This window comes from Oncorhynchus tshawytscha, linkage group LG25, assembly GCF_018296145.1.
Source record: "Oncorhynchus tshawytscha isolate Ot180627B linkage group LG25, Otsh_v2.0, whole genome shotgun sequence".
Lineage (NCBI taxonomy): Eukaryota > Metazoa > Chordata > Actinopteri > Salmoniformes > Salmonidae > Oncorhynchus > Oncorhynchus tshawytscha.
The window spans coordinates 24023285-24050690 of NC_056453.1; the positions used below are offsets into that span (position 1 = coordinate 24023285).

The 27406-nt window shown below is 42.8% G+C and overlaps 2 protein-coding genes across 3 annotated transcripts in view; both read right to left on the bottom strand.

Annotated features, from left to right (window-relative positions):
• The window catches only part of ttyh2 (tweety family member 2), a 125287-nt gene extending 109988 nt beyond the window's left edge, over nucleotides 1–15299 (bottom strand). The window contains exon 1 of one of the 2 annotated variants that reach the window (XM_024388090.2): nucleotides 14856–15299. In XM_024388090.2, coding sequence (XP_024243858.1) covers nucleotides 14856–14984 — 129 coding nt within the window. In that variant the 5' untranslated portion in view covers nucleotides 14985–15299. The remainder of the gene's footprint in view (nucleotides 1–14855) is intronic. The other variant, XM_024388091.2, reaches the window with a different exon arrangement.
• Nucleotides 15300–18843: 3544 nt separating this feature from the next.
• On the bottom strand, nucleotides 18844–20880 carry LOC112224499 (60S ribosomal protein L38). The gene is made up of 5 exons (XM_024388092.2): nucleotides 20761–20880; nucleotides 20528–20554; nucleotides 19817–19877; nucleotides 19487–19609; nucleotides 18844–18916 (listed from the first exon to the last, which is right to left on the bottom strand). The coding sequence occupies exons 2-5, from the start codon at nucleotides 20528–20530 to the stop codon at nucleotides 18891–18893; spliced, it is 213 nt and encodes a 70-aa protein (XP_024243860.1). The 5' UTR covers nucleotides 20531–20554; nucleotides 20761–20880; the 3' UTR covers nucleotides 18844–18890.
• Nucleotides 20881–27406: the final 6526 nt, after the last annotated feature.

The following is a 27406-nucleotide window of genomic DNA, read 5'->3' on the forward strand; positions in this document are numbered from 1 at the left end:
TAATACTCAGCATCTTATTAATACTCAGCAAAAGCTTTAATACTCAGCATGCTTTGTAATGGTTCATTTTTGCATGTACATGAACATTTAGTTAATTTAGCAGTAGCTCTCATCACACTGTAGTGCCATCAGACTTTTGATCCCAATGTAGGGTAAAAGGGGGCCACAAAATTGTGAACAGCTATAAAGAAACGTATTTCAAATACATGTCACAGAGATGCTGCCCATCTATGGCTATAGGTTACTATGATCTACAGTGGGCCATCGACCGAGAGCAGGCCTGTATGGCAGGAGGAGGGGTTTTGAGGTGAACTGAGTGGAGTTGAAAGGCCAGTGAGTGTCTGATCCTCTCCTAGTCATCCTTGGGTTATTAACCATTTTGGATAAGGTCTTAACATGTTAAAACCAACAGGTGACTAATGTTTCCATTTGAACATGGGATATTTTTGCATAATGACCACATGTACAGTCTGTAGTAGTACTACTGTGGGCCATGCCCTGTGCCATCTGCACGCCTCTCTAACCGGCTGTGCATAAAACAACCACGTAGTGAGAGTCCAATCGAGCTAAATGATAACTTGAGATGGACCATATTGAGTAGGGCTGGGAATGGCTAGAGACCTCATGATATTATCACGATACTTAGGTGCCAATAGGATTTTACTGTCTGGTGTGAGTCCTCCCATCTAATATTAAATACATCAAAAACAAAAGGCATGGTGATGACTTCGGAAGGAACACTACCATGCACACACCATCACTGATAAAAAGGTGAGCCTGTTGAATTAGTGGAGGAGTACAAATACCTTGGGCTAGTTATTGACAACAAACTGTCCTGGGAACAATGTACTGACGCTATATTTAAGAAAGGCCAAAAGAGACTGTATTTCCTACAGAAACTGATCTGACCGTCATGGTTCTCTTTTATAAAGCATTCATTGAGAGCATTCTGTCCTACTACTTGACCTGCTGGTTGCACAGAAAAATAGGTTGGGCAAGATAGTCAGGACTATCATTGGGCAGCAACAGCAAGGGCTGTCATCTCTCTACCTGGGCAAAGCCCTTCATAAGGTGAATAAAACAGTGGTTGACTCTTCCCATCCACTCCACCCTGAATTCCAGCTCCTCCCCTCTGGACCTACATACAGACTACCTAAGGTTAAAAAAAATAACATGCAATTCTGCAACTTAACAAATGTTGGACTAATTGCACTTAGCACTTGCACTATGAAATTGCACTTACCCTGCTTATTTGTTTGTAAATATCCTTTGCTCTTTATTTTACATTTTTAGATGTTTTATGTTTTATGGCTGCTGCAAGATGATTCGCCTCTGAGGACATTAAAGCTTTCTGAATCTGAATATGGATATGTATTGCGTATCTTATGATTCTATATCTATTGCGATTCTATATGTTATTTTATTGCGATTTGATGTTCCAAATATATTGCTCACTATACAGTATGTCTGCTCCAGAGAGACAAGAGTGAGCATAAGCCAACTAGTTTTGATCAGTCATGGAAATAAAAGTGCTGAAAATGAATTGGCTCCCCTATTTCAAAAGAACATGGAAAACAAGCTATGAAGGAAAAATACTGGTGTTTTGGTGCAGATACAGCAAACTAGGGCAAAAATAATATTGCGATATTGTCAACTGTATATTTTTTCCCCCTATCTCGAATATTGAGTCAGTGGGACAAATCTTTGGATAGTCTAATCTACATACAGTAGTGTTGGCCACCTGACAGGATATGACATCAAAGTCAGCTAGCAGGAAGGAAGAACCCCAATGTGGCCAGCCCTGCAGGGTCCTGGTGTGTTTGTGCGTGCCCTGTACCACAGCTGCCCAACCCTGGCCTGTGTTATCACAGTCTCCCAAGAGGGTCTCAACAGTACAGCTCCTAAAGAACCTCTCCATGGACTGATAGGTTACGACTCAAATGTCACGTCATAGGGCTTGGGTCAAAATTGGTATACTATATAGGGAATAGGGTGCCATTTGGGATGCAGATATAAACACACAGCTGGTTTATACAGCTGACTCAACGTTTTGCCTATGAGATGAAGCCTAAGTATTTCCATACAGTACATTAGCAGCTATTTAGCACCAATGACATGATTTATTTACGAGTTAGGCCTATCACCTGTTGTTTCTGACCATTTGCCAAAAGACTAAGATATTCAAGAAATAAATGATGTAACGGTAGTAACAACTTGCTTGCCTTGCCTCAGTTGTGGGCCTCTAGTGAAGACTCTGATCCAATTGAATTGCATAATACAAACATAAACCACACCACATCCCTGTTCCCTCTCATGAACAGCTTTGGGTCACAGAGCAGGAAAGGAAGTGGATGAATCATATGGATAGGGACCCTTTGACCTATCCACTCCTCTGTAATGAGACATTTCTTCCTCTCTGACACACACACACACACACACACACACACACACACACACACACACACACACACACACACACACACACACACACACACACACACACACACACACACACACACACACACACACTGAGGCTGGCAGTGCGATATGAGGAGAAATAGGGCGCTGACCTATTTTTGTGAGAACTCTTTTTGGGCTGTGTCCTCCTTTCTTGTTCTGGTGAGTGAGATGAGGAGCAGTACAGATCTTACTGCAGGGAACGCAATGCATGCTGAGGCCAAAATGACTAACAAGTGACTAAAGACATAGACAAATGAATTGTAGCTATTTAAAATGCATTAGCTTCTACACAGACATCCAACAAAAGTCCAAAGATACATACCAAACAGAAGACATGATGCTAAAACATTAAAACATTATTTTTGTCCGAAGAGCATTAGGCTAATTTAGCATTGAGGAACATTCTGCAGTTCATTAATTTCTCAGGTCAGGTGATTCACATGATCAGCAGTGTTCTTTCTGTCCAATGGAGGGTGAGAATCTACAGGCCAGGCATACTTGAGAATCAGCAATCCTTTCCATAATACACACACATACTAAACCCAACAGAAAGAAAGCAGCCCTCACTAAGACCGTGACCCTTGAATTCCACTTCATTCTTCTGTGGACCACAGCCAACCAGCCAACTGGAGGAATTCACAAACATTGGCTCTGCTCAAACTGGCCAATTACAGCTCATTCTGACATGCAGTCTGAGCCATGCATGGGGAGCCACTCAATAACCTCCCTCTACAGACTGACTGTGTGGAGAGATCGATGACAGCAATATCTGCTCAAACTGAGTAGAGAGAATTGGATACCGTCTTGTTTCCTAATTTGAATTCTTTATCGTCTAACACTAAGCTTTCTACATTGAATAGGCTAAAAGTTTGTTCGGTCACCATAGCACTGTCTGTAGAAAGGAATCATATCCTCAACCAACCAGCAGTTCTACTGTATTCAATACAGTACAATACAGTACAGAGAGGCCTGTACGTGGATACATTTAGACACATTATTGACTTACTCCGGCTTTTGGTGCCAGATAGAGTAGCGCATAGCCGGTTCCACAATGCATTGGTGGGCGAGTAGGCTGATTGGAGTCAATTCTCTTTCAATATGGTCACTGACCTGCCATTAACGGATAATAAAGAGGGACCTAGTGATCTTCAGTGTCCATCAGTTCTACTGATTATCACCAGTAATAGCATGGTCAAAGCAGCTGTAGTGATCAATAATCACAGTGAGAGCCATAACTTATGGAATGTTATGGTCTGACTACTGTGTCAATTTATTGCCTTCAAATTGCAGCATTAATGCAAAGAAGCCTAGTACAGGGACAGATTGATATAGCAGCGTGTGACCAGCTAGCGTACTGTCTGTGTGTCTGTACGTGTGTGTATGTTCGGGCGCGTGTGGAAGGCTAGTGTAGCGTAGTGCTCTAAAGTTCCACCCCTCGCTATGGGCTATCAGGCTGCATGGTGGTGGTTGATGGTCGTACCAGCAGGATTCAGTGGTCTCCCATGGAGATCCTTCATCCTCTCTCCTCCCACCCCTAACAGCCCTGACTTTCCCCTCTCCCCACGCTGTCACAGCTAATGGAAACAGACAGCTACAGAGACCAGCATTCTCTCCCCCCCTCTCGCTCTCACTCATACCACAGTCAGTTCGGAGCGCTGAGTAGGGGTTTCTCTCCCTATCCCCATCTCTCTCCCCCTCTCTCTCTCTCTCTCTCTCTCTCTCTCTCTCTCATACCACAGCCATTTCCTTCCTAGTGTTAAGTGCTCTGTGGATTCACTGACAGTGTGAGGGTGGGAGTCGGAAGAGAAGGGTTGGTGGGCCTATCTGGTCTCAGGAGAAATTAATAGGGATAAATGTATACTACATGACCAAAGGTATGTGGACACCTGCTTATCAAACATCTCATTCCAAAATCATGGGCATTAATATGGAGTTGGTCCACGCTTTGCTGCTATAACCGCCTCCACTCTTCTGGGAAGGCTTTCAACTAGATGTTGGAACATTGCTGCAGGGACTTGCTTCCATTCAGCCACAAGAGCATTAGTCAGGTCGTGCACTGATGTTGGGCTATTAGGCCTGGCTCGCAATCGCCGTTCCAATTCATCCCAAAGGTGTTTGATGGGGTTGAGGTCAGGACTCTGTGCAGGCCAGTCAAGTTCTAACACACCGATCTCGACAAGCCATTTCTGTATGGACCTCGCTTTGTGCACCGGGACATAGTCATTCTGAAACAGTAAAGGGCCTTCCCCAAACTGTTGCCACAAAGTTGGAAGCACATAATCGTCCAGAATGTCATTGTATGCTATAGCGTTAAGATTTCCCTTCACTAAGGGGCCGAGCCCGAACCATGAAAAACAGCCCCGGACCATTGTTCCTCCTCCACCAAACTTTACAGTTGGCACTATGCATTGGGGCAGGTAGCGTTCTTCCGGCATCTGCCAAACCCAGATTCGTCCGTCGGACTGCCAGATGGTGAGGGGTGATTCATCTCTCCAGAGAACACATTCCTACTGCTCCAGAGTGTCACGTTCTGACCTTAGTTCTTTTGTTATATGTCTTTGTTTTAGAATGGTCAGGGCGTGAGTTGGGTGGGTTGTCTATGTTAGTTTTTCTATGATTTGCTATTTCTGTGTTTGGCCTGGTATGGTTCTCAATCAGAGGCAGCTGTCAATCGTTGTCCCTGATTGAGAACCATATTTAGGTAGCCTGCTTTCTATTGTGTTTCGTGGGTGATTATTTTCTGTCTTTGTGTATGTTACCAGACAGGACTGTTTCGTTGTTTCATTTATTCACATTGTTATTTTGTACTTTTCAGTGTTCTATTGAAAGTAAGCAATATGAACACGTACCACGCTTCGCATTGGTCCTCCGATCCTTCCTGCTACTCCTCCTTAGAAGAGGAAGAGGAAAACCCTTACACAGAGTCCAAAACGGCGAGTTTTACACCACTACAGCTGACGCTTGGCATTGCACATGGTGATCTTAGGCTTGTGTGCGGCTAATCGGCCATGGAAACCCATTCCATGAAGCTCCTGACGAACGTTGCTTCCAGAGGCAGTTTGGAACTCGGTAGGGAGTGTCTCAACACTCAGCTGTTCTGATCTGTGAGCTTGTGTGGCCTACCACTTTGTGGCTGAGCTGTTGTTCCTCCTAGACGTTTCCACTTCACAATAACAGGGCCAGCTCTAGCAGGGCAAAAAAAATTACGAACTGACTTGTTGGATTGGTGGCATCCTATGACAGTGGTACGTTGAAAGTCACTGAGCTCTTCAGTAAGGTCAGTCTACTGCCAATGTTTGTGTATTTTTTTCCTCATCAATCTACACACAATACCCCATAATGACAAAGTGAAAGTTTTATTTTTTATTTTTCTAAATATATTACAAATTAAAAACAGAAATACCTTATTTACATAAGTATTCAGACCCTTTGCTATGAGACTCGAAATTGAACTCAGGTGCATCCTGTTTCCTTTGATCAGCCTTGAGATGTTTCTACAACTTGATTGGAGTCCACCTGTGAAAAATGCAATTGATTGGACATGATTTGGAAAGGCACACAACTGTCTATATAAGATTGCACAGTTGACAGTCCAAGTCAGAGCAAAAACCAAGCCTTGAGGTCGAAGGAATGGTCTGTAAAGCTCAGAGACAGCATTGTGTCAAGGCACAGATCTATGGAAGGGTACCTAAAAAATGAATGCAGAATTGAAGGTCCCCAAGAACACAGAGGCCTCCATCATACTTTTATTTTTATTTATTTTTTAACAATTTTTCTCCCCAATTGGTAGTTACAGTTTTCTTGACACAATGCCCACTTAACCCAGAAGCCAGCCGCACCAATGATGCAGAGGAAACAATGGACAACTGGAGACTATGTCAGCGTGCACTGCACCCGGCCCGCCACAGGAGTCACTAGTGCACAACAGGACAACGAGGCGGTCTTCTAGTCAGACTCCGGAGACGGGCACACCGTGCACCACTCCCTAGCATTCTTCTTGCCAATGTCCAGTCTCTTGACAACAAGGTTGATGAAATCCGAGCAAGGGTAGCATTCCAGAGGGACATCAGAGACTGTAACGTTCTTTGCTTCACGGAAACATGGCTCACTGGAGAGACGCTATCCGAGGCGGTGCAGCCAACGGGTTTCTCCACGCATCGCGCCGACAGAAACAAACATCTTTCTGGTAAGAAGAGGGGCGGGGGCGTATGCCTTATGGCTAACGTGACATGGTGTGATGAAAGAAACATACAGGAACTCAAATCCTTCTGTTCACCTGATTTAGAATTCCTCACAATCAAATGTAGACCGCATTATCGACCAAGAGAATTCTCTTCGATTATAATCACAGCCGTATATATCCCCCCCCAAGCAGACACATCGATGGCTCTGAACGAACTTTATTTAACTCTCTGCAAACTGGAAACCATTTATCCGGAGGCTGCATTCATTGTAGCTGGGGATTTTAATAAGGCTAATCTGAAAACAAGACTCCCTAAATTTTATCAGCATATCGATTGCGCAACCAGGGGTGGAAAGACCTTGGATCATTGTTACTCTAACTTCCGCGACGCATATAAGGCCCTGCCCCGCCCCCCTTTCGGAAAAGCTGACCACGACTCCATTTTGTTGATCCCTGCCTACAGACAGAAACTAAAACAAGAGGCTCCCACGCTAAGGTCTGTCCAACGCTGGTCTGACCAAGCTGACTCCACACTCCAAGACTGCTTCCATCACGTGGACTGGGATATGTTTCGTATTGCGTCAGATAACAATATTGACGAATACGCTGATTTGGTGTGCGAGTTCATTAGAACGTGCGTTGAAGATGTCGTTCCCATAGCAACGATTAAAACATTCCCTAACCAGAAACCGTGGATTGATGGCAGCATTCGCGTGAAACTGAAAGCGCGAACCACTGGTTTTAATCAGGGCAAGGTGTCTGGTAACATGACTGAATACAAACAGTGCAGCTATTCCCTCCGCAAGGCTATCAAACAAGCTAAGCGTCAGTACAGAGACAAAGTAAAATCTCAATTCAACGGCTCAGACACAAGAGGCATGTGGCAGGGTCTACAGTCAATCACGGACTACTGGAAGAAATCCAGCCCAGTCACGGACCAGGATGTCTTGCTCCCAGGCAGACTAAATAACTTTTTTGCCCGCTTTGAGGACAATACAGTGCCACTGACACGGCCTGCAACGAAAACATGCGGTCTCTCCTTCACTGCAGCCGAGGTGAGTAAGACATTTAAACGTGTTAACCCTCGCAAGGCTGCAGGCCCAGACGGCATCCCCAGCCGCGCCCTCAGAGCATGCGCAGACCAGCTGGCCGGTGTGTTTACGGTCATATTCAATCAATCCCTATACCAGTCTGCTGTTCCCACATGCTTCAAGAGGGCCACCATTGTTCCTGTTTCCAAGAAAGCTAAGGTAACTGAGCTAAACGACTACCGCCCCGTAGCACTCACTTCCGTCATCATGAAGTGCTTTGAGAGACTAGTCAAGGACCATATCACCTCCACCCTACCTGACACCCTAGACCCACTCCAATTTGCTTACCGCCCAAATAGGTCCACAGACGATGCAATCTCAACCACACTGCACACTGCCCTAACCCATCTGGACAAGAGGAATACCTATGTGAGAATGCTGTTCATCGACTACAGCTCTGCATTCAACACCATAGTACCCTCCAAGCTCGCCATCAAGCTCGAGACCCTGGGTCTCGACCCCGCCCTGTGCAACTGGGTACTGGACTTCCTGACGGGCCGCCCCCAGGTGGTGAGGGTAGGCAACAACATCTCCTCCCCGCTGATCCTCAACACTGGGGCCCCACAAGGGTGCGTTCTGAGCCCTCTCCTGTACTCCCTGTTCACCCACGACTGCGTGGCCACGCACGCCTCCAACTCAATCATCAAGTTTGTGGACGACACAACAGTGGTAGGCTTGATTACCAACAACGACGAGACGGCCTACAGGGAGGAGGTGAGGGCCCTCGGAGTGTGGTGTCAGGAAAATAACCTCACACTCAACGTCAACAAAACTAAGGAGATGATTGTGGACTTCAGGAAACAGCAGAGGGAACACCCCCCTATCCACATCGATGGAACAGTAGTGGAGAGGGTAGCAAGTTTTAAGTTCCTCGGCATACACATCACAGACAAACTGAATTGGTCCACTCACACAGACAGCATCGTGAAGAAGGCGCAGCAGCGCCTCTTCAACCTCAGGAGGCTGAAGAAATTCGGCTTGTCACCAAAAGCTCTCAGAAACTTCTACAGATGCACAATCGAGAGCATCCTGGCGGGCTGTATCACCGCCTGGTACGGCAACTGCTCCGCCCTCAACCGTAAGGCTCTCCAGAGGGTAGTGAGGTCTGCACAACGCATCACCGGGGGCAAACTACCTGCCCTCCAGGACACCTACACCACCCGATGTTACAGGAAGGCCATAAAGATCATCAAGGACATCAACCACCCGAGCCACTGCCTGTTCACCCCGCTATCATCCAGAAGGCGAGGTCAGTACAGGTGCATCAAAGCTGGGACCGAGAGACTGAAAAACAGCTTCTATCTCAAGGCCATCAGACTGTTAAACAGCCACCACTAACATTGAGTGGCTGCTGCCAACACACTGACACTGACTCAACTCCAGCCACTTTAATAATGAGAATTGATGGGAAATGATGTAAATATATCACTAGCCACTTTAAACAATGCTACCTTATATAATGTTACTTACCCTACATTATTCATCTCATATGCATACGTATATACTGTACTCTATATCATCGACTGCATCCTTATGTAATACATGTATCACTAGCCACTTTAACTATGCCACTTTGTTTACATACTCATCTCATATGTATATACTGTACTCGATACCATCTACTGTATCTTGCCTATGCTGCTCTGTACCATCACTCATTCATATATCCTTATGTACATATTCTTTATCCCCTTACACTGTGTATAAGACAGTAGTTTTGGAATTGTTAGTTAGATTACTTGTTGGTTATTACTGCATTGTCGGAACTAGAAGCACAAGCATTTCGCTACACTCACATTAACATCTGCTAACCATGTGTATGTGACAAATAAAATTTGATTTGATTTGATTTGATTTGGACAAGGAGATCCTTGCCGGCCAAAACCTCCACTAACCTGGAAGACGCTGGGCCAATTGTGCGCCACCCCAAGGGTCTACCGGTCGCGGTCGGCTAAGAGAGAGCCTGGACTTGAACCCAGAATCTCTAGTGGCACAGCTAGCACTGTGATGCAGTGCCTTAGACCAATGCCCCACTCGGGAGGCCGCCTCCATCATTCTTAAATGGAATAAGTTTGGAACCAAGACTGAACTCTTTGGCCTGAATGCCAAGCGTCACATCTGGAGGAAACCTGGCACCAAGCCTACAGTGAAGCGTGGTGGTGGCAGAATCATGCTGTGGGGATGTTTTTCAGTGGCAGGGACTGGGAGACTAGTCAGGATCGAGGTAAAGACAAACAGAGCAAGTACAGAGAGATCCTTGTTAAAAACCCACTCCAGAGCGCTCACCCTCAGACTGGGGTGAAGGTTCACCTTCCAACAGGACAACAACCCTAAGGACACAGCCAAGACAATGCAGGAGTGGCTACAGAGGAAAAAGCATGTGGGGTGTTTCTCCTTCCTTCCCATCCAATGTAGAGATGATATCGAATATCTACAGTGCATTTGGAAAGTATTCAGACCCCTTCCCTTTTTCCACATTTTGTTATGTTAAACTGAGCAAGGCCTTGGTCAGGAAGGTGACCAAGAACCCGATGGTCACTCTGACAGAGCCACAGAATTCCTCTGTAGAGATGGGAGAACCTTCCAGCAGGACAACCATCTTTGCAGCACTCCACCAATCAGGCCTTTATGATAGAGTGGCCAGACGGAAGCCACTCCTCAGTATAAGGCACATGACAGCCCGCTTGGAGTTTGCCAAAAGGCAGCTAAAGTACCCTCATACCATGAGAAACAAGATTCTCTGCTTTTATGAAATCAAGAGTTAAACTCTTTCTTATTGCCATTCATCACATCTGGAGTAAACCTGGCACCATCCCTACGGTGAAGCATGGTGGTGGCAGCATCATGCTGTGGGGATGTTTTTCAGAGGCAGGGACTGGGAGACTAGTCAGGATCGAGGCAAAGATGAACAGAGAAAAGTACAGAGAGATCATTGATAAAAACCCGCTCCAGAGCGCTCAGGACCTCAGACTGGGGCGAAGGTTCACCTTCCAACAGGACAACAACCTAAGGACACAGCCAAGACAATGCAGGAGTGGCTACGGGACAGGTTTCTGAATGTTCTTGAGCGGCCCAGCCAGAGCCCGGACTTGAACCTGATTGAAAATCTCTGGAGAGACCTAAAAATAGCAGTGCAGCGACGCTTCCCATCCGACCTGACAGAGCTTGAGAGGATCTGCACAGAAGAATGAGAGAAACTCCTCAAAAACATGTGTTTCAAGCTTGTAGTGTCATACCCAATAAGGTGCTTCAACAAAGTACTGAGTAAATGTTCTGACAAAGTATGTAAATGTGATATTTCCATTTTGTATTTGTAATAAATTTACAAACATTTCAACAAACCAGTTTTGCTTTGTCATTGTGGAGTATTGTGTATTGATTGACTAAGGTTTTTTTTGTATCCATTTTAGAATACGGCTGAAACATAACAAAACGTGCAAAAAGCCAAGGGGTCTGAATACTTTCCAAATGCACTGTATGCACAGTTGAAGTCAGAAGTTTACATACACTTAGGTTGGAGTCATTAAAACTCGTTTTTCATACCACTCCAACTATTTCTTGTTCAGAAACTATAGTTTTGGCAAGTCGGTTAGGACATCTACTTTGTGCATGACACAAAGAATTTGCATGACACAAGTAATTTTCCCAACAATTGTTTACAGACAGATGATTTAACTTATATTTCACTGTATCACAATTCCAGTGGGTCAGAAGTTTACATACACTAAGTTGACTGTGCCTTTAAACAGCTTGTAAAATTCCCGAAAATTATGTCATGGCTTTAGAAGCTTCTGATAGGCTAATTGACATTATTTGAGTCAATTGGAGGTGTACCTGTGGATGTATTTCAAGGCCTACCTTCAAACTCAGTGCCTCTTTGCTTGACATCATGGGAAAATCAAAAGAAATTAGCCAAAACCACAGAAAAACAATTGTAGACCTCCACAAGTCTGGTTCATCCTTGGGAGCAATTTCCAAACACCTGAAGGTACCACGTTTATCTGTACAAACAATAGTACGCAAGTATAAACACCATGGGACCACGCAGCCATCATACCGCTCAGGAAGGAGACACGTTCTGTCTCCTAGAGATGAACGTACTTTGGTGCGAAAAGTGCAAATCAATCCCAGAACGACAGCAAAGGACCTTGTGAAGATCCTGGAGGAAACAGGTACAAAAGTATCTATATCCACAATAATAAAACGAGCCATATATCGACATAACCTGAAAGGCCGCTCAGCAAGGAAGAAGCCACTGTTCCAAAACCACCATAAAAAAGCCAGACTACGGTTTGCAACTGCACATGGGGACAAAGATCGTACTTTTTGGAGAAATGTCCTCTGGTCTGATGAAACAAAAATAGAAGTGTTTGGCCATAATAACATTATGTTTGGAGGAAAAAGGGGGAGGCTTGCAAGCCGAATGACACCATCCCAACTGTGAAGCACGAGGGTGGCAGCATCATGTTGTGGGGGTGCTTCGCTGCAGGAGGGACTGGTGCACTTCACAAAATAGATGGCATCATGAGAGAGGCAAATGACGTGGATGTATTGAAGCAACATCTCAAGACATCAGTCAGGGAGTTAAAGCTAGGTTGCAAATGGGTCTTCCAAATGGACAATGACCCCAAGCATATTTCCAAAGTTGTGGCAAAATGGCTTAAGGACAACAAAGTCAAGGTATTGGAATGGCCATCACAAAGCTCTGACCTCAATCCGATGGACAATTTGTGGGCAGAACTGAAAAAGCGTGTGCGAGCAAGGAGGCCTACAAACCTGACTCAGTTACACCAGCTCTGTCAGGAGGAATGGGCCAAAATTCCCCCAACTTATTGTGGGAAGCTTGTGGAAGGCTACCCAAAACGTTTGAACCAAGTTAAACAATTTTCGGCAATGCTACCAAATAAACTCAGCAAACTTTTTTTTCCCAGCTTTACACTGAGGCCTGTCCTCTGGAGCGGGATAGATTTGGAGGTGGAGGGTCCGTCATGGTCTGGGCCGGTGTGTCATTGCAGGCAATCTCAACGCTGTGCGTTACAGGGAAGACATCCTCCTTCCTCATGTGGCACCCTTCCTGCAGGCTCATCCTGACTTGACCCTCCAGCATGACAATGCCACCAGCCATACTGCTAGTTCTGTGCCTGATTTCCTGCAAGACAGGTATGTCAGTGTTCTGCCATGGCCAGCAAAGAACCCAAATGTCCGGGAACTTGCAGTTGCCTTGGTGGAAGATTAGGGTAACATCTCACAGCAAGAACTGGCAAATCTGGTGCAGTCCATGAGGAGGAGATGCACTGCAGTACTTAATGCAGCTGGTGGCCACACCAGATACTGACTGTTACTTTTCATTTTGACCCCCACTTTGTTCAGGGACACATTATTACATTTCTGTTAGTCACATGTCTGTGGAACTTGTTCAGTTTATGTCTCAGTTGTTGAATCTTGTTATGTTCATACAAATATTTACACATGTTAAATTTGCTGAAAATAAACGCAGTTGACAGTGAGAGGACGTTTCTTTTTTTGCCGAGTTGACTAATTGAGTGTATGTAAACTTCTAACCCACTGGGAATGTGATGATAGAAATAAAAGCTGAAATAAATTATTCTGTCTACTATTATTCTGACATGTCACATTCTTAAAATAAAGTGGTGATCCTAACTGACCTAAAACAGGGAATTTTGAAAAACAGAGTTGGAATGTAATTGGCTAAGGGGTAGGTAAACTTCTGATTTCAACTGTGGGTATTTTAGCAGACCACCTTATCCAAAGCAACTTACAGTAGTGAGTGTATACAATTCCATATTTGTTCATACTGGTGCCCCGTTGGAATCAAACCCACAACCCTGACATTGCAAATGCTACGCGCTACCAACTGAGCCACACTGGACCTACATAGCTCCTCTCCCACTTTCTCTCCCCATCTCTCTACCCCCTCTCTGCTCGCTCACTATCCCTTTCTCTCTTCCTAACGCTTTCCCATTAAACTTGTTCACCCCCACAGCAAAGGTTCCACAATAACGACTTAATTACAACCAGCAGACATAGAGTGGGTGTCTCACTATAGCTGCTTTGAAAAAGTACTGCATGGTGTCTGCCCCTATTTTAGACTGTCTACTCTACACTATAGAAAATAACAGAATCCTTGAAATAAACCCAGTCTTTGTGGAAAGTAACAGCTGAAACATTACTCATCCTAAGGCTTGATTAGCCATTTAGAGGTTTGAGGAAACAATGTGCACGGCCTCTGTAGTTCAACCCAAGCCAAAAGCTAAACAGATTTCTGCTATTGTAAAAACTACAAGCATCAACTCTGTTATGTGTGATTGCAAGATACATTTGAAATATACTGAGTGTGATGTTCACACAGGATTACTTTCATTAAGTAGTGCCGTATATAAGGAATAGTAGGGTGGCATTTGAGATTAAGCCATAGAAACATGCTGGGGGTCCCAAATTTTTCAGCAAGATACTTAAGCAATAAGGCCCGAGGGGGTGTGGTATATGCCCAATTTACCACAGCTAAGGGCTGTTCCTTACCACGACACAACACGGAGTGCCTGGACACAGCTCTTAGCCGTGGTATATTGGCCATATATATATAAAAAACTGAGTTGCCTTATTACTATAATAAATGGGTTACCAATGTAATTAGAGCAGTTAAAATAAATGTTTTGTCATATATGGTCTGATATACCACTGCTGTCAGCCAATCAGCATTCAGGGCTCATACCACCCAGTTTATAATAGACATTTGAGAATAGTCAGCTGAGAGATATAGAGTAGCCCAGAAATGACATGATATTATTTGTAATAACACAGATTAAATGTAATGTTCCAAATAAACATTGCATTGCAGACTGTCCTATAGGCCTGTCAAACTTCTGCTGTTGGCAGAAATGATCAGATTCAGCAATTGGTTAATTTGATCATCCTGGTGGAAGGGGATCTTTTTGGGGTTTAGACCATATCCAATAACACATCACATATATGTATTTAAACCCTTGTTTTGACCAGATCTCTTTGTCCTGGTGAAAAGTAGTGCACTAATAAATAAGGCTCCATTTGGGATACAGATTATGAGACCCGGCGTGGGTCAAATCTGAGTCTGCACAACTAACCTGCTGGTAGTTCTGATCCTGGGGGGAGAAGGTGTTATCGATGGGCTGGAAGTTCAGGTTGACATGAGGAAAATTGTGTAGCCAATAAGTCCACCAAGGTGCAATATAATCATCCCGTATCGAAGACATCCCGGCACTAGTTTTGTTATCCAAGATCTAGTACAGTTCGTTTATTGTCTTTAGTAAACAGACAGCTCATCTGCTGTTAGAAGTATCCTCATCAGTTCCGTCTTCTGTAACAAAACAATAATAAGCTATTATTATGGAAAAGCATGCTGGATAGTGTAGACCCGTTGAAACGCACAGTAGACAAAAGATGCAGGGAAGTCGTTAAAGGAAAGCATCCCAAGATTATCTGGGAAAAATAAAATTAGCACGCCGTTTCAGCCACGGCCATCCTGTCCGCTGGTCCAGTCTTTCACATTTGAGCGATCCCACCACAGAAAAGAAATGTCCCTATACGGGAGCGCGCATGAATAAGGGGCACGGGACACGAGGCGAAGGCGCGCACAACCTGCAGGGAGCATAGACATATCCCAGGAACCTGAATGGTAGTCTAAGGAAAATAAGTAGAATGGGAAAAAGTATGGCATGGAAAGATGCAACTTATAGGCTAAAGATAAACATATTTTAATAAGATTTTTTTTCCCCTGAATGTCAAAGCAATGTATAAGCAACAAATCAAATCAAAGTTTATTGGTCATGTACACAAATTTGCAGATGTTAACTCAGGTGCAGCGAAATGCTTGTGCTTCTAGCTCCAAAAATGAATGCAGTAATACCTAGCACATTTTTTTTACTACAAAAAACACACACAATCCGCAAAAAAAAGATACATTAAGAAGTATCAGAATGAGTAATGTCAGAAACCAGATATATATATATATATATATATATATATATATATATATATATATATATATATATATATATACTGAGTGGACAAAACATTTGGAACAACTGCTCTTTAGACTGACCAGGTAAATCCAGGTGAAAGCGATGATCTCTTATTGATGTCACCTGTTAAATCCACTTTAATCAGTGTAGATGAAGGGGAGGAGACAGGTTAACAAATAATTTTTAAGACAATTGAGACATTGATTGTGTATGTGTGCCATTCAGAGGATGAATCTGCAACCCTTTCAGAGATGGCGTTCAGGGAGTATGCCAAGAGACTCCAGGACCCCCTGGACACAGCCCACACTTTCGCCAATGACCAGCTTATGAGCGCAGGTGTGAGGCAGAAAATAAACAATAATGTGCACACCTGGGGGAGGCACTCTGAGTCTGGTGAGCTGGTCTGGGTTTACAGCCCCCTGAGAAAGAAAGGTCGTTGGCAAAAGCTGGACAGTCACTGGGTGTGGTTCTGCAGGGACAAGTGTCCTTGAGTGGCCCAGCCAGAGCCCAGGCTTGAACCACATCAAAAATCTCTGGAGACCTGAAAATAGCTGTACAGCGACGCTCCCTATACAACCTGACAGAGCTTGAGGATCTGCAGAGAAGAATGGGAGAAACTCCCCAAATGCAGGTGTGCCAAACTTGTAGCGTCATACCCAAGAAGTCTTGAGGCTGTAATCGTTGCCAAAGGTGCTTCAACAAAGTACTTAGTAAAGGGTCTGAATACTTACGTCGATTTTATATTTCCTGTTTTTTTTTTTTAAATAAATGAGCAAACATGCTTTGTCATTATGGGGTATTGTGTGTACATTGATGCAGGGGAAAAAAATATTTAATCAATTTTAGAATAGGGCTGTAAAGTAACAACAGTTGGAAAGTCAAGAGGTCTGAATACTTCCCAAATGCACCGTACCTCAGAAAATTGCTTCTGTATAAGATTTGCATTTTCAATATCTGGCCAAGTCTTCAGTCTGCAATCAGAATCTGTACATTGCCCCAGTGTTGACAGCATCCATAGTGGGTTCTCCAAAACCAGAAGAGCCAATTCCCCTATTGCGAACACCCTATATAGTATGGGGAATAGGATTCTGGTAAAATGGTTTTATATTTGGAATAGGGTGCCATTTGGGATGCAAAACTTTTTATCCAAGCAGATCACAGTGGAGAGGCGGTCTGTCTAGTCTACTTTGTTGTAGACAGTAGCCAATGCTATGGTCATTCCAACAGTGTCTGATAAACTAAAACACTGTACAATATTAATGAGCCTGCTGTAACAAACATGAACGTTCTATGAAGTGGATGAGTCTTCTTATGAGACCGATTATGATCACTATGCACTGGTCTGACAGCTGGTATAGAAATCCAGCATTTTACCCATACACGTGCATGCCTATTGTGCCATACACTGCCTGTTCTTTAGTTAATCATGCTTAAGGAATTTAGCCTGCCAAACTTAAGACTTTCAATAATGGCCACAATTAGCATGTGGACATTCACTTTCCTTACCACTCTAGCCATCAGAAGAGTTCTACAATAGCCTACATCTATTATAATATTCTTGTCCCTAAGGTATGAAATGCCATTGGGTAAACTAGTGGTGGAAAAAGTAAGATGCATGTTTACTCATACACCCAAATTCCATTGCTATCGGAAACCAGGCCAAGGTCAATTCCAGGAATGCTTTTTTTCCTCATCTAGTTTACTATTTTGTAACATCTCTACAAAAATGTGTGGGGGGGGGGGTGCTTCAGCTCATGCTTTTTACTACACTGAACTAAAAGTGTTGGTCCCATGTTTCATGAACAGAAATAAAAGATGCCAGAATTGTTCCATAAGCAAAAGCTTATTTCTCTAATTTGTTTACATCCTCGTTAGTGAGCATTTGTCCTTTACCAAGATAATCCATCCACCTGACGAGTGCAGCATATCAAGAAGCTGATTAAACAATAGTCACAACTTATGCTGGGACAATAAGGCCACTAAAATGTGCCCAACATAATGCCACGTCTCTAGTTTTGAGAGCACATGAAATTGGCATGCTGACTGCAATGCGTACTAGAGCCGTTAGTGAATTGAATGTTCGGGCCTCCTAGGTGGCGCAGCAGTCTAAGGTGCTGGTTAAGCGAGCAATGTTAAGAAGCAGTGCATCTTGGCATGGTTGTTTCGGAGGATGCATGGCTTTTCAACCGTCACCCCTGAGTCCGTAGGGGAGGTACAGCGATGGGACATGACTTAACTACAATTTGGGGAGGAAAAAGTGGTAAAAAAACAATTGTTAATTTCTCTATCATAAGCCACCGCAGTCACTTTAGAGAATTCGTCCGTATGTTTAACCGGCATCACAACCGCAGGTAACCACGCCAGCCCAAGAACTCCACATCCGACTTCACTTGTGAGATTGTCTGAGACCAGCCACCCGGGACAGATGATGAAACTAGGTTCTCTATTAAAGCCCTTTTGTGGAGAAAAAAAAAAAACTCACTTTGATTGGCTGGACCTGGATCCCAAGTGGGTGGACCTATGCCCCCCCAGACCCACTCATAGCTGTGCCCCAGCCGGTTGTGTGAAATGCATAGATTAGTACCTAATGAATTTCTTGCAATTGACTGATTTCCTTATTTGAACTGTAACTCAGTAAAAGCGTTGACATTTGACTTTATATTTCAGTATAAATGAAGGAATCTTTCTGAGGTAAGCACAAGTCTATATGAGATTGGATAGGTGTAAGCAGTCACCACGCTAGTAGCCACCAATTGCGATCTGATTACATCATTTCTGGAGTATTGGGCCCATCTGTAGTCAGTAACTTTGATTTGACAACTCCACAGATCCATGTAATTTCTTATTTTTAGGGCCAGTTTTCCAGACAACGAGTAAGCCTAGTCGTAGACTAAAGAGTATTTTCCATTTGAGAATCTTAATTGAAAGCACTCCAAAATCCAGGAGTAGGCTTCATCTGTCTGGGAAACCAGCCCTTCAAATGAATCCATAGTAACTTAATTGGGCATACATTCACTAATGCCTTGTTCCAATTACGAGCCACAAAGCATTTACATATGTCCTGTAGTGGCACAACATAACCAAGACAAAATGGTTTTCCTCTTTTTATTACAATTCACTGTACACAAAGATGGTCCTCTACTTGAGCTCCTTCACAGCCAGACCTGAAGAGAGAAATGAGAGATGGTTAAAAACTACATGTGTATTGTGTCCATCCTCACTGCATACTTTCAGTGGTAAAGTTACAAATTACCTATAAACGTGATTAGAAACACTAGTGTTCAGGAAAGAGTAGAATGCTTAATCTCTAAATTTGGTATTGATATTTGACAACTTGAGGCAAGCAGTGTTTCTATCAGAACTCATCCCCCCTGAAAATCTACTTGTCCGTTTTGTCCAGATTGACAGCTCAAAACATTTAGGCATACACATGTCAGTGAACCGGTGGAACTCAATTTCTGATAGTCGAAATCAAGCACTAGGCCCATCCTTATTCTAGCAAGCGTGTAAATGCACCACTAGCACCAAGCAGCATGTAGTGTTTGGACAACTTGCACAACAACCACATTCAATTTGTAACCACCATGCATTGACAAGAGATACACATCTTTCGACCGGACATTGTCACTACTCTTTGGGACCAAGGTCTTTCTAGACGTACCTATAAGACGCATCGGTTTTACTATCCCAACACAATTAACCACATTCCATGTGATAAAAGATGAGAATCTTACCTGGGGGCAGGGACTGCTTCAGCTTCTCGGCCTTCTCCTTGTCCGTGATGACGAGGGTGTACAGGTACCTGCTGCAACGCACCTTGAACTTGACATTTTCCTTGTTCTTCTTGATCTTTACAGCTGTGGGACAACAGATGAATCTGAACATTCAACACCATGGTTTGCAGTTGGAATTTCAATGCAAAATACTATGTGGGTGTAGAAATCAAATTAGTCACATGCTTCGTAAACAGTGAAATGCTTACTTAAACTACTATAAATACCATCAGCTTTAGTCTGTCAGAAAAGTCAGAAGAGCAGAGTAGTGGGCAACAACGCAATACTTACACTTGGCATCCTTCCTTCTTGCTGTAAGCAGGAAATCTTTTATTTCTTCAATTTTGCGTGGCTAAAATAAAACAGGGAAGAATAAGTACACAGCAGCTATACCATTTTCTGCAACAACTAATCACCCAACCAGAGGTAACCTCAACGTAGGGACCTTAACACGGCATGATAACTAGCTATGTTAGCAATGTGGTTAACTAGCCATGGGGAGAATACCTAAGTAAAAGTAATATGAAGATTGTCAGTGGACCGGTGGAACTAAAGATTCTGGTTAAATCGAAAATTAGCACTAGGTCCATCCTTATTCTGGCAAGCGTGTAAATGCATCACATGCACGAGACAGCCTGTGATGTTTGGACAACTTGCGAAGACATGCTCTACTAACTAGAACATGGCTAACAGATATGCCTTTCAATGCAAATTATTACCGCTGGATTTGTTGACACTTCAGTTCACGTTAACGAAAGACACATTACACCACCTCAGTTTGTTAGTTAACAATGTACTAACGTTGGCTACCGTTAAGGCCGCACCGGCTGTGGCCCGTACAAGCGATTAGCCTACTCGGCTAGCTACCATAACTAGCTGTGCCAACACGGCAAAGAAATTAGCGGTAACGTTATGCCCATTTTCGTTAATCCACACTAGGTTAACGAAATGTTGTTTATCGTGCAATTATAGATATATAAATGTAGCGAAAACGGTCCTCACCATCTTGCCGTGTCTGCGGACTGAAGCCTGGAACACGGAAGAAATACAAGGGTTAGTATACATATATTTAAAGTCGAATAACAATCCATGGAAAAACAAATAACTGCGGAATCATGTGGACTAATGTTTCTAAGATCATTGTTGAATTATTTCGTGGACGTATTTGTCAGTTATAAAAAGGATGAATAATGATTTTACTTTCCATTCTGTATGTATGAAAATGTGCAACTTACACAGCCTGCAAGAGAGGGGATGAAGAGGGTGGAACTTCCGCTGACGCAATCTTTATAGTCAAGTTACGGCGACTCATGGAGGACAAATGTAATACGGACTACTTTCTCCAAAGAGTATGGATATACTGATATGTCGTTCCGTCCTAACAACGGGAGTTGTTGTCCACAAAGCGACACTGTCCTGATGATTCGATGACGGTTGTTGACGTCAACCGCCGGTATTCAATGGCGAGACGCTATGCTACTAGCTTAAGGAAGTTTCCTTTAAAATTATTCATAAATATTATCCTGCCAACCACTATATGAAGAAGTTTAAGGAAAACATCAACTCAAATTGCTCCTTTTGTAATGACCACCCAGAAACAGTTGTGCATCTTTTTTGGCATTGTATGCATGTAAGAAAACTGTGGCAAGACATCAGTAGGTTTATAATTGAACACATTTATGAAGATTTTACACTATTGTGGAGAGATGTACTGTTTGGATTCTTTACATACAATAGAAATAAGAGGAATCATTTTTATGTAATTAATTTCATTATTCTTTTGGCCAAATTTCATATACACAAATGTAAATTTACAAACAGAAAACCACATTTTCGTACCCTACAAAAAGAAATTGAACTGTATTTTAAGACGGTTAAATGCTCTACTAACAAAAAAGCTGTTAGAATTGTAAGTATATGCATGTCCCTTAATAAGGTCCTTGTGTAATTGTAATGTGATATTGTACCCCCTAGCGCGATTGTCCATTGTTTGTAATCTATGTATGCTTGTGTTCCCTCATGTGCTTTATGTATTGATTTGTTGTTAATAAAAATAAAAATAAAATTAAAAAATAAATAAATAAATACATTTAAAAAACGCTATGCTACTAGCCTCATGAAATTAATATGCATAGCCATTTCGAGACAACTCCTATACAACGTTTTTCTTCTTCTCACAGTTGCTGTGATTTCACGTATCCTACTTATATCAGTACACTCCTAACAATTTAAGCATTACGAAACTTCAATTCGACCAAATAGGCCATACTCCGTGATTGGTGGGCGAAACAACGAAAAAACACCACCTGCTGGAGAAAGACAGATTATTTCTGCCTAATTGTCCCTCTCTTCCTTTTTGCTTTCTCTTTCACAAATGTATCCTTACCTAAACATTAAAGCGGAACTGATAGCATTTGAACTGCTTTGCAGATATGAAACAAACAGACAATCATAATATCACTCACATATATCAAATTCCCTGTTTATGTTACAAAACAAGCTTCATGGGAGGTTTTGAAAATAGGTTATATTTAACTCAGAGTTCAATGACATACACTAAGGCATTGTTGGCAGAATAGATGGATGCAGTTCAATGCATGATTCATATAATTCACCAATTCATTTCATGGTAGTCCAAAAAATATTGCTATCAGGTTGTAAATCACAGCTGGCCTGGGACGTTGTTTGCTGCCTCCATCCGGGATTAACTGTTTCAGGTTCAATGACTCAATATTTTGGACAAAAATTGACAAGTGTACCTAAGGCTGGGAATGTTTATTTTTACTAGGCAAGTCAGTTAAGAACAAATTCTTATTTTCAATGACGGCCTAGGAACAGTGGGTTAACTGCCTGTTCAGGGGCAGAACGACAGATTTGTACCTTGTCAGCTCAGGGGTGTGAACTTGCAACCTTCAGGTTACTAGTCCAACGCTCTAACCACTAGGCTACCCTGCCGCCCCAAATACAATCAAATACAGTCAATACAATCAAACTAGCAAGGGCAATGATCACAAGTCAGTCATAATGTGGCTAATATGATAGCGTATCTATTTATGTAGCAAGCAAAAAACACATGAGCTAGATTTTTTATTTATTTAACCTTTATTTAACCAGATAGGCAAGTTGAGAACAAGTTCTCATTTACAATTGCGACCTGGCCAAGATAAAGCAAAGCAGTTCGACACATACAACAACAGAGTTACACATGGAGTAAAACAAACATACAGTCAATAATACAGTAGAAAAATAAGTCTATATACAATGTGAGCAAATGAGGTGAGATAAGGGAGGTAAAGGCAAAAAAAGGCCATGGTGGCAAAGTAAATACAATATAGCAAGTAAAACACTGGATTGGTAGATTTGCAGTGGAAGAATATGACAAGTAGAGATAGAAATAATGGGGTGCAAAGGAGCAAAATAAATAAATACAGTAGAGGGAGAGGTAGTTGTTTGGGCTAAATTATAGATGGGCTATGTACAGGTGCAGATAGCTAGCTAGCTATGCTGAACGACTGTTATCCAGGTAGCATATCTCTTTAATTTTCAAATTCACTCTGGCTAACTATCTACTCTGATTTCAGAGCACTCTTGTCCGAGTGTGCCAGAGCACAGAATAACTGATGAATTTACCAACACCTATCACCTGCTGAATATGACCAGTGTCAGTAAACATAGGCAGAAAATGTAATAGTTAGTCATGTAATAGTTAGTCAATAGTTAGACACTCTATATAACATGTTAACAGCCTAACCAGCTCTGCTAGGGCAACTAAAATGGTCAGTGAGGTGTTTTTTCATTTGTGTCTGGAAGTAGCTAGCTAGCTAGCAAGCTAGCCAAGTTTAGCCAGTTAGCTTGGGTGCTTGGTTGGGACAACACAGTATGCATTGTCAGGCAATTATGATGGCCAACTAGCTGAAAACGTTTGAGAGTTTGAGCTATAGTGAAGCCCATTATTGTAAATAATAATTTGTTCTTAACTGACTTGCCTAGTTAAATAAAGGTCTAAAAATAGAACTGTAAAGTTCCCAAATATAAGAAGACTCCCGTGGTATTTAGCTACATGTTTGCAGAAATGCATTAAAGTGTATTTTGTGACTTTTGTCAAATGAATTCTAATGATCTAAAGCCGTGCTGTTGCAACTGAACTGCGTGTAAACCCACATTCCAGTTCAAAGTGAATGATGGCAGGCCTTTGTGTCACACCCTGGCCTTAGTTAACTTTGTTTTCTTTATAATTTTGGTTAGGTCAGGGTGTGACATGGGGGATTTACGTGTTTGTCTTGTCTAGGGGTTTTGTAAGTTTATGTGGCTGTGACCATTCTAGGTAATTGTATGTCTATGGTTGCCTAGATTGGTTCTCAATTAGAGGCAGCTGTCTATCGTTGTCTCTGATTGGGAACCATATTTAGGCAGCCATATTCTTTGGGTATTTTGTGGGTGATTGTTTCCTGTGTCAGTGTTTGTGCCACACGGGACTGTTTTTGGTTTTTCATGTTTTGTAGTTGTGTTCATGTTGAGTTTTCCTATTAAAACCATGGACACTTACCAGGCTGCATTTTGGTCCGATCCTTGTTTCACCTCTTCAGAAGAAGAGGAAATCTGTCGAGACACTTTGTGGCAAATTACTTTTTTGCATATGGCTACTGTACCTATGATTGGATATGGCGCACCGGTCTGCGTAGACTCCGGTCCTGGATGAGACTGATGTTTTAATTAAGTTGTATTTACTGCAATATCTATTAATTGTCCAAATGCTAGGCCACTTTCCTCCTGTATATTGCTATAGAATCTTTTTTTTAAATTGTCATATTCTTCCTGGGGGTGTATATGAACATGTTTTAAGAAGATTTCATGTTACTAAGATGCTGTCAGTTCCACTTTAATAATTGTGTTCTTAATGGCATACTATCATACTGTATACTACATACAGTACTATTAGTTATTGTGAGTATACTTCAAGTGAAAAAATAATAATTTTGGCTGAGTGTATTACTGCTTTGCCAATGTAGAAATGTGATGCTGTTGCCAGGCAACCTCTTTCAAGCTTAACATTGAGCAAGATAGATAGCTATAACATTGTGCGAGACAGTCATAAAAAGTACACATCAACCAGTTTACCATTATAAGATCAATAGCTAGCACTATAGTTTGTTTTCTTGTCCATGGTTATCTGTCTGTCTGCGCAACTTCAAGATTTCCACCAAGGACGTAGCCTCTCCGATTATCACTCTCCCTCGCTTGGGCAAGGGACATTTATTAAGGCACCCATTGGATGTGACGATGTAGAACGTCATTGAAGGGCACAGGGTTTAGGGCTGAGGGCTGTCTACTTTGAGTTTGGACTGCAGTTGTGGATCATATCCTGTGTCTTACAATGACACCCAATGTGAGGCGACCTCTCATGGGGGAGGAGGTCAAAGGGGGGAATGTAGCGGACATGAGTCGGTCATGGTCACGTGATGAGGTAGCCCCGTATGCGAACTTCAAAACCAGTGTCTGCCTTCACCCCAATAGGGAATTTTGTCTTGGTTCACCGGAGCCAGACATGTATAGCCATTGTGAAGGAAATGTTTTGTGTGTAAACGTCTGTTGGTGTGAGTGAGCATATGTGTATTTCCTCGGAAAGTATTCAGAACCCTTGACTTTTTCCACATTTTGTTATGTTACAGCCTTATTCTAAAATATATATTTTTTTTACTCAGCAATCTACATACAATACCCCATAATGACAATGTGAAAACAGGTTTTTATAAATGTTTGCAAATTGACCTTATTTACATAAGTATTCAGACCTGATTCAAAATTGAGCTCAGGTGCATCCTGGTTCCATTGATCATCCTTGAGATGTTTTTACAACTTGATTGGTCTCCAACTGTGGTAAATTCAATTGATTGAACATGATTTGCAAAGGCACACACCTGTCTATATACGGTCCCACAGTTGTCACTGCATTTCAGAGCAAAAACCAAGCCATGAAGTCGAAGGAATTGCCATTGAGGCACAGATCCTGGGAAAGGAACCAAAAAATGTTTGCAGCATTGAAGGTCCCTAACAACACAGTGGCCTCCTTCATTCTTAAATGGAAGAAGTTTGGAACCACCTAGACTCTCCCTAGAGCTGGCAGCCAGGCCAAAGTGAACAATCAGGGGAGAAGGGCTTTGGTCAGGGAGGTTAACAAGAACCCGATGGTCACTCTGACAAAGCTCTAAATTTCCTCTGTGGGGATGGGAGAACCTTCCAGAAGGACAATCATTTCTGCAGCACTCCACTAATCAGGCCTTTATGGTAGAGTGGCCAGACTGAAGACACTCCTCAGTAAGACACATGACAGCCCACTTGGAATTTGCCAAAAGGCACCTAAAGACTCTCAGACCATGAGAAACAAGATTCTCTGGTCTGATGAAATGAAAATAACTCTTTAGCCTGAATGCCAAGCATCACGTCTGGAGGAAACCTGCCACCATCCCTACTGTGAAGCATGGTGGTGGCAGCATCATACTGTGGGGATGTATTTAAGTGGGAGGGACTGGGAGGCTAGTCAGGATTGAGGCAAAGCTGAACGGTGCAAAGTACAGAGATCCTTGATGAAAACCTGCTCCGGAGCACTCAGGTCCTCGGACTGGGGTGAAGATTCATCTTCCAACAGGACAATGACCCTAAGCACACAGCCAAGACAATGCAGGAGTGCCTTCGGGACAAGTCTCTGAATGTTCTTGAGTGGTCCAGCCAGAGCCTGGACTTGAACCAGATTGAAGATCTCTGGAGAAACTTGAAAATAGCTGTTCAGCAATGCTCCCTATCCAACCTGACAGAGCTTGAGAGGATCTGCAGTGAAGAATGGGAGAAACTCCCCAAATACAGGTGTGCCAAGCTTGTAGTGTCAGATCTAAAAGAGATTCACAATTTTCTTAACTGACAATCATACAGCTAAACAGACTGAATGAGTGTGTAAGGCCTAGATTCAATCAGGTCAATTGATGTATTGGAGGTATCTGAAGTATACCTGTGTTGGATCTGTCAAGTCGGTAAGCAGCTGCTCTTGATCATAGTCATGAAACTACACCATCCTACTCACGTTACAAGTTCAGAAGGAGAAGTCTAGGCTACATACATATAATTACGCTCAACATGAAAAATCATGAAACTAAATAATGAGGGTTTCTATCATCCTAATGGAGGTGTAGATTACGTCTCACATTCCACTGTTTGAACTTGTAAACAGGGCATGAGATTTGTGTTAATGCGACTCCGTGCAGCCAATACCAATGTCCACTTTAGGGATAATGCCAGGAGCCGCTTGTGGATTTGACAGCTCTAACACAGTTCCACCTCTACCACCGCCAAAACAACCAAGACACCTCCAAAACAACCACTAGGCGGATGTCGGCTAAAGCGGATGTGATTGAATCGAGCCTCAAGTGAGGGAGAGTATGCATGTCTATATGCATGTCTGTGATAATTACCTGTATCACCTGTCGCGGCCGGTGTAGCAGGCACAGGGGCAGACGACTGCAGCTGTGAGGGCTGTGGTTGAGCTAATAGGGGTGTCCGATCTAAAAGAGAGAGGCACAATTATATTAAGTGAAAATAATTATACAACAAAACAGAATGAGTGATAGAGTGAGTGTGTATACGTGTGTGTGATAATTACCTAGACCACATCACACTGCTTCAGGTCTACCACTGCAGGCCAGGAACAGCTTGGTGGAAACACGGTTACCGGTCACCCACAGAGCCTGGTTGGCAGATCTGAAAGACAGGCACAATATTATTTTAATGACACAGCCTTAACTCCACACTAACCTAAATTAAGTGTGTGTGATTGTAACTTCTGTGTTATTGTGACTTAGAAGTGTCAACCTGACCATATCCTTGTAGTTG

Excerpts from the sequence above, each read along its gene's own strand:
- LOC112224499 (XM_024388092.2), bottom strand. Across the intron at positions 19,610-19,816 it reads AAGAAGGAAGGATGCCAAGT|CTGTAAAGATCAAGAAGAAC; the intron begins GTAAGTATTGCG and ends GTTGTCCCACAG. Across the intron at positions 18,917-19,486 it reads GAAGCAGTCCCTGCCCCCAG|GTCTGGCTGTGAAGGAGCTC; the intron begins GTAAGATTCTCA and ends TTCTCTCTTCAG.